This window comes from Rhamphochromis longiceps, linkage group LG23 (assembly GCF_057381845.1).
Source record: "Rhamphochromis longiceps isolate RC_006_pf linkage group LG23, R_longiceps_female_GT1.1, whole genome shotgun sequence".
NCBI lineage: Eukaryota > Metazoa > Chordata > Actinopteri > Cichliformes > Cichlidae > Rhamphochromis > Rhamphochromis longiceps.
In genome coordinates this window covers 9,214,286-9,222,686 of record NC_140578.1, presented here as the reverse complement: position 1 = coordinate 9,222,686, position 8,401 = coordinate 9,214,286, and the positions used below count along the sequence as shown (strand labels likewise).

General features: G+C 41.2%; 1 protein-coding gene across 1 annotated transcript; it reads right to left on the bottom strand.

Moving 5' to 3' along the window:
- Positions 1 to 6,802: 6,802 nt before the first annotated feature.
- On the bottom strand, positions 6,803 to 7,975 carry psmb11b (proteasome 20S subunit beta 11b). Its single transcript, XM_085399248.1, has one exon. The coding sequence runs from the start codon at positions 7,973 to 7,975 to the stop codon at positions 6,803 to 6,805; it is 1,173 nt and encodes a 390-aa protein (XP_085255374.1).
- Between the last annotated feature and the right edge of the window lie 426 nt (positions 7,976 to 8,401).

Genomic DNA, 8,401 nt, shown 5'->3' with positions numbered 1-8,401 from the left:
TAATTTGCTTCATTCTGTTTTTTTCTGCATCATTTCTGCGTATTTATTAGTACAGTGGAAAACACGCACAAAAACAAAACATGTTTCAGGTAAACATATAGTGAAAGATCATGCAGTCGGGCTCTTAGGCATTTTGTGTTGAATTCAAATCATTCCCCGTTTTTCTCATTTAATATTATCCCTCCCGAGTCAACACAAATGTGCAGATGATTAAGTCTTCTGTCCTTCTTGCCGTTTGCAGGGAGAGTCAGAGTGCAGCAGACTGACAGTTCTGTGTGATATCAAGCTGCTTTCGTGCCTTTTTTCTTTTTGTTGGTGGAACCTGCTCAAATGTGCGTGTGACAGCACGTGTCCGTGATGAATTACTTAAATTTATGAATTCCTATTCAGTAGCTCAGATATGTTTCAGCTGGATTTCTGCTTGAGTTCATTCACTTTTTTAGGTATACCTCTTCAGTTTTGTCTTAATGCAAACATGGCAGTGCATTCGGCCATGTTGAGGTTCAAAACAAGCAGAAGAAAAGTAATTTAAATGACTTTGAAAGTGGCATGGTTGTCGGTGCCAGACTAACTCATCTAAAACTGCCGATCTGCTGGGATTTTCCCACCCAAACATCTCTAGGGTTTACAGAGAAGGGTCCAGAAAGGAGAAATTATCCAGCGAGCTGCAAGTCCCTTGGTGAAAATGCTTTATTGATGCCAAAGGGCAGAGAAGAATGGCCAGACTGCTTCGAGCTGATAAGAAGGAAACAGTAAACTTAAATAACCACTCAGGATTAGAATTTGGCGTAAACAGCATGAAAGCATGGATCCATCCTGCCTCATATCAGCAATTTTGGCTGCTGCTGGGGGTGTAATGGGGGATATTTTCTTGGCTCACTTAGTAGTGAGCGTCTTTTAAATGCCACAGCCTACCTGAGTATTGTTGTTGACCATATCCATCCCTGTTATGACCTCGGTGTACCCACTCTGTAATACCTCCTTCAAACAAGATAACGCATCTTGTCACAACGCTTAAATCATCTCAAACTGTTTTTTTGATCAGCACAATAAGTTCACTGTACATAAATAGCCTTTACAGTCGCCAGATCTCAATGCAATAAATCACCTTTAGGATTAGAGTCAATGGGAGATAAGCATCATGGATGTGCAGGTGAGAAATCTGCTGCATATACATCTCACCTATGTAACGCAGTCTATCTCAAAACCAGATGGACAGGCAGTATTATTTTGCAAAAAGGTGAAAAAAAAGTAGCTTACAACTTACTTTTTTGAGAAAAATGTACTAACATTGATTCTCCTCCTTTTCTTTCTGGCACCTTCATTGTTATCGACCTGTCTACGTGTGCATAGAGCCAGAAGAGAGAAGACATCGTACCGCTGCTGACTGAGATGAAAAAGCTGTGTATAATCATATTTCTAATCATGTCCCAGGTGTTAAAAAAAAAAATTGAAGTAAAAAGGTTTGCACCAGTTGATGGCAGTGGTGCCTCACTGAGAACTGTCACAGCAATTTTTAAAACAATTAATTGTTATGCGTCTTTCTTTTTTTTTTATTGGTAGAAACAAATGCATCTCCTGTAAATATCACCACTGTCCATCTGCGTCCCTAGCTGAAATAATCGACATCTATGACAAAATATCTTCAAAAACATAGCAGGTGTTGTTTAATTGCCTTCAGTAGTTCCTGGTTAGGTGTTGTGGCTTCTTTGAAAGCCGTGTGGTGTTTGTTTAATCTGACTAAATGTTGCTAGTCTGCATAATCAACTTCAGTGAGTTTGCATTTCTCCCAGTTGCTTCACCTAGAAGCAGGACCAGAAAATTGTCACTTAGAGATGCATTAAAAGAGGAATTTTTGCCAGCTGCGTTCTCTCATTTGCTAAAAACATTTGTGCGACTGTAATTACCACCCTCGCCACACTTCATAGCATATTTTATTTCAGTTTGAGATGTGTTTTCCATATATAACATCAGTCTGAAATTTTAAGCTGATTTTTGTGGTGACTGTTTTTTGTTTTTTTGGGTGAGTAACTTCCAACTAGAAATGTGCAAATTTTCAAGGACAAACAAAACCACTGCAAAACAGGAATGCTAAATTGTTAATCTTACAGTTGTGTGTTTTCTGTGCTTCATTTATCCCTCAATTGTTTTGGATATTTTTAATTTAAAATAATTTATTTTTCACGCTGCAGCAGAAACATGCGTTTCAGTACCTGAATGAGGTAAAAAGTAATCATCTACAGGGTGCAGCCTTCATTTGCACAACCATGTTTTTGATCATGTCTTAGCCTGAATTCTGTCTGATGACTAAGAAACAAGAGAGCCTTTAAACAAGTGGTGATGAGACAAGTGTTCCGTGATATGACTAGAAAGAAAGCTTGCAACCCCAAGGTCACTCCTCAGATCCCTTCTACCAGGCTCTATGGAGGTTCATTAATGTCAAAACTACTTCGGCAGCACAAAACAAAGCCAGGCAGTAATCAATCTAGTGCTGAGGATGTGAGAGCTCACAGCGAAAGATTTCTAAGCATAAAACATGTTCTTGAATTAGCCTGTGAGGGGGGAGCTGTCAGCGAATTTTTGCCAATCTTCTGGTTGTTAGGGTCATATATTTTCAAAGTTAAAAAAACAAAACAGATGTACTGATGTAAGGCTGGGTCTGTGACACTGTGCTTTTTGCTCAACTCTAGTGGAGCTCGTTCCGCTCTCAGCTGCAGTTTGCATGAAAGTAAAAAACTACCAAAATTGAACAAAAAGCATTGAAGAGGCTAAGCAAAGAGAAACACTATTGCTCACTCAAATTTTGGACTCAGTTCTCCTTGTAGACTCAAACTTTGATTTACTATTCTGTCCTTGTTTCCTCCTCAAAGCACAAAGCTCTGTACTCGCTTCCTATTAAATTCAGTCAAGTTCAAAAGTCTTGTGCTCAGAGCCTTGGACGGTCAGCACATACCTCTCTATATAAAAAACCTCTGTTGCTTAGTAATACCAGCAGGAAACTGTTAGTGACAACCGGCCTAAAATGGTAACATTTTGTCTGCATAGTTGCAAAGTGATTTTAAAACAGATAACTAGACTAGATAGTGACATTCTTTCCAACCAGCCAATCAGTTTTCCAGTCATACCTTTTCTTATAAATTGAGTTACGTTCACACTGCAGGTCTTAATGCTCAATTCCGATTTTTTGATCAAATCCGATTTTTTTGTCTGCTTGTTCACACTACAAATAAAATGCGACAGCAAACGCGCTCTAGTGTGAACGCTCAAAGCGGCCCGCATGCGCAAAAGAAGACGTCACACACAACGTGCTCTGTTTAGACCCAGAGCAAACAGTATTGTTTGACTGATGGCCTTAATATAAAGACTTTACGTTTCCTAATTTTTGCTTTAAGTTATTTTGTTATTTACATAACAATTTAGATAACCTAATAATGATCCTTATTGCTGTTTTAGAGGAGCGGTGCTTCAAAGGATAGTTGCAGATTTCTGTCAGAATCTGCAGATTATACAGTACAAATAAAATGTTCACGTTTCTCCAACGTTGTCTTCCAAACAGTTTCACTGACATCTACACGGAATGGCCAGGAAGCGATCGCGATGTCTTCTCGGGTGCTTCTCCGGCGCTGATAATTTGCGTCTGTCTTGTGTCAGTGATGTAGAAGACGGATTTAATGCGACATGACCGTTCAAACAGCAGTCGCTTTCTAAAACATCGGATATGTATCGGATTCAGTACCACATACGAAAGTGACCCAGATCGGATTTGAAAATATCGGATTTGTGCTGTTCACACTGTCATACCATGATCGGATATGGGTCGCATAGGGTAAAAAAAAAATCGGATTTAATGCGCTTTCGTCTGCAGTGTGAACATAGCCTTAGAGTCAGTGATTTGAATTTCAGTTTTGATTTTGGCTTCTAATGATTACAAAAACAAGATAACTGAATAAAAACTTTCAGTTATTTGGATGAATTTTGGCTATGAACCTGTTGTTTTGTGTTATGAATCAGCCGCCTTTACAGTGCTCGTCCCTAAAAAGCTCAACCATGCTCACAGTTTAGTTTAACTCAAGGCAAGATGACAGAAGGAGGTTTGTGGTTGAAAATATTTATCTAGAAGAAGCAGGTTGCTGTAAGTGATCCTGTAGAGGGATCATTAGTGATTGCCTGCAGCTGCCTTTGACTCCTTATCACCTGGGATCACTGAGGGTTTATCCTTGTTCTGCTTTCAGCATGAGAAGAGGAGGAGGAGGTGTTGGTTGGTCATCGGCTTCAGCTCTCCAGCATTTTCGCCCCCAGGCTTCACTGCAGGTTTCCTGAGGTGCATGAGTCCACTGAGGCATGAGCTTCTTTTACCACAGACTGCACTTGCAGATGTCTAATGGACCCGATCGTGTGGACTGGCAGACATCTCTTTTTTCATTAATTTATTAGCTTTTCATTTGAATAATGGAAATCTCATGTAAAAAGACACTTTTTTAAAAACGCCACTAAATGCATATTGCGTGCTTAAGTTAATGAATGTTTGATGTAATATCCAGATTGTGATTTTTGCTATAATCATTGAGCCCTAAAATACAAATTAACAAATCTTTTATATTTTTAATGCATTTGTTGTCTAGTGCTCGGTCTAATTATCTTTATGTCTATCAAAAGACATAGAAAGTCAACATTGCTGAAGGAACTTGAGGCAGAAAGCCAGGTTAATTATCTGTACACCTTTCATTATGTAGCTGTTTTCAATCATAATGTGACATGAATGGCTTGAATAGACATGCAAACAATAGTCATTGAATGTCAGAATGTTTGCTGGGAGAGGTTCTCCGATTAGGGTTTGATGGTTGTTTTCTCGCTCCAGTCTCAACAAGAAAGGAGACTGTCATAGTCCTTCAGTCCTCGTGGTACTCCTGCCAGTTTTCCTCGCTCTCCACCATGACTCTCTCTCTCCTCTGTCTGTCTGTTTGTGGGTGTGGGTGTGTGTGTGCGTGCGTGCACGCCCTTGCAGGGGCAGGATCCTCTTGGTCCCCGCCCTCCGGCACACCTGTGGTAATTAACTCACCTGCTCCTCATCTGGTGTTTGAGTCGCGGCAGATGCTTACCTTCATTACGTAAGTCTGCTCACCTGTTTCCATGTGTGCACCTCTCACCATCTCTCTTCTGTCCAGCAGTCTTCCCTGTTTTCCTCGAGGAGGATTTGTGTGTGTGAGTCGGAGAGAGAAGTCTGTTTCATTATCGAATCTAAAGACTGAGTGGAACCTATCGGACCATCGACTTGGATACTGTACATAGAGACTGTGGATGTTTCCCTTTTTTGAAAGGCACTGCAAATAGCTTTTTCACATCACTGTTAATAAACTCTCCGAACTGCCTTCTGAATCTGCATTTGAGTCCTGCCTGCTCTCGGACTATGACAGGAGACTGTGCTTTTGAGGCTATATCTCTTAAACGTCAGATCTGCAGGCACCTTTAGAAAGCAACTGAAAGCAATTTGTTTAGATTTAGGTTCGGCCTTGTTTCGCCTTGTGTTTTTATCTGCCTGTGTGCATTTAATGTCTGGCTGCCTCATATTTTGCTTTTTAACCGTTTCTTATTGTGAAGCGCTCTGTGACATATGCTCTTTTAAGGTGCTATAAAAATAACGCCGACTCACTTTCCCAAGAGTCGGTCCCTGCAAGACTTCAAATCTAGACCACCAAATGCTTTCTTTCTCCTTTTTTGTTTGTTTGTTTTCACTCGCTCAATAATTCTGCCATTAATGAACTTCCAAAGATGGGAATTATGCATGAGGTCGGGGAGAATGGGAGGCTTTCCCCTCTTACTCACACAGCTGCAGTCAATCATACAGTAGTACTAGTGCGCATCCCCACTGATGCTGCAGTCACGCATCCCAGGCTGTAATTTATTTTATGCCGTTAATAACACATAAGACATGCTCGCTGCACACATATGCATATGTTAGTCATTAAAAAAATGCATTCATATACGATATATTGCAATACTTAATATATGGAAACAGGACATCATACACTTCATTACAACATTTTGACATGTAGTATAATCAGTGTGCCACAACACTGATGTTACACTGCAAACTGTCCCCCATCATGGACTTCACTAAAGTTAGAGAACATAGCTGAACACTGAGGATGAAGATGGACAGCTCTGTACCTTTTACCCTAATATACTTGGCAATATAGAGTCATTGTCAGTTGAGTAATTACAGTTATGCTTTATTTATGACCACAGCGCTCAAACAAAATGAGCAGGCAGCAAAATTCCTTTTATTCATTAATTTATTGAAGTGTCAGAGGAACTTCAGAAGTCTTCTGACAGCAGGCACAAATCAGTTTACAGCCCCTTTACCGTTTATTGCTGCGGCTAAACGTGTTCCCTTACACACAGTAATACATTATGACCTTCAGCCTCCAGCCATTTAGATTTTTAGACTATTCATTTTCTGTTACTCTGTGTTTATGCGATTTACCCGCATGCTGGAGTAGGTAGTAATTATCTCACATTCTTGAAATGATTCATAATGCTTTAACATCTAAATCAAAATGCCAGCAAGCAGGGTGCTCTTAGAATACATTTTTATCATCAGCACAAACAAAACATCAGCTGTTTATTAGAGGGAACGATATGCATGCCCAAATCATTTGAGAAATAGCCTGGAGGATGCAACTGCCTGTCCTGTTCATTAATTTAGTAACTGCTGCAAAGATGCCATAATATCACGTCTCTCCAAAATACTCCCCAATGTTTGCCTTTCGCTTCCCAAGCCATTTTTGTTTGTTTCATGTCTTTAGTCAGAAAAAGCCACATCCCGCCTCTCTGTTTTCTCATGCTTTCGCCTTTCCTTTTCTCGGTAATATTCCTCTTTCAAATCCTCCCGGTTTCTGCGTGTCCAGCCTTTTGACGTGATGTGATACATGTCCACACAGTTTCCAGAATATGCATCCCTATACGTAGCTCTGTACACAGCTTCTCTAGCTATTGACTTGGCCTCATCTACTGTCAGCCCCCAGTGAACACCTTGGTCCAAAATTGAGTAGGCATAAGGGGATCCTGAGCCCACAGAGAAAAGCATTCCCCGTAGGCGAGTACCATCACTGCATACATAAAAAAGCCTTGGTCCAGATAAATTCATTTTCTTTCTGATGGAGCACTGCTGAGAGAAAGAAAAGCGTTCATCCTTTGCCAGAGAAACCTTTGCATTGGTGCTATCTACAAAGTTTTTCTGCTCAGTCATTTGATTCTTTGTTGTTTCTCCTCGACTACCAGGACCAGTCTCTGTGCCTCCATGGTAATCACATCCATCGTCCACCTCTCCTCCATCCCACCCACACAACGTGGCAGCCACACACAGCTCAGTTCCTTTGAAAGGGTGAAGCATGTGCGAAAGCAATTTGGCAGCTCCACTCGTGGACAACCGTCGACCGTGGCGAAGTTGGTAAAGCCGCAGCTCGCGAGCCAAAATACGTTTCCAAAGCGCACAGTCGGCTGAAGTGCCTGAGGTCAGGCCCACCAAGTGACTGTGAATGGGCAGGATCTTCTGCGAGGCTGGGCACGCGACGAGGCCTGAGCAACTGGAACGAGTGTCTGCTGCAGCCATCACGCCACCCTGGAACATGAACGCCAAGGTGGTGGTGCCATGAGCCATGGGAAAGGGCAGAGGCACAGACTGTGAAGAGGCAAACGGAAGGCATGTTGGCAAGGAGGAGGATGTTAAGAAGGGGTCTTCAGATGAGACGGCGCTGCAGTTCTGGACTGTGCTGATTTGCCCAAACTGTATCGGACTTTCATCTAAGTACTCTGCCACTGGAATATAAAAGTGAAACAAACTTTTGTTATTGCTAAAGGGCAAACCACTCACATAGTTGGAAGGAATCTTTTTTCCATGTGGCACTGCAGGATACTCTGTAGTTAGACGGTCCTCAAAGACAGACTGAAAATTGCATATGTCCTGTAAAGCCATTAAAAGTGATGACCTATGATTTTGTACACCAAAAAAAGAAAAAAGCTACAAAAGCATATTTTTACAGCATTTTCTGCTTGCTTGAAAAAATCAACTCTTCAATAACATCCAATAAAATTGCCTTCAAAAGCTATTCTCTTGTACACATAGGTATGCCATCAAGAACATATGTGTGTGAAAACAGCAGCCACCTTTTATATAGACCATGTTCGTGTATGTGTGGCTACCTAAAGCAACCCATCAGCAACATTAGCACATGTCATGCCCTTGACTTTGAAACATAAACAGTCAGTGGCCCATGGGTAATTAATTTTGGCTGCCATATCAGGTTGTTTTTCAGATCATATTTCTTCAAAGTCTTGCGTAAGCGCGTTGGCCAAAGAGGACGCAGGGTGATGACAAAGTCTTGGCTCACGTACATCAGAT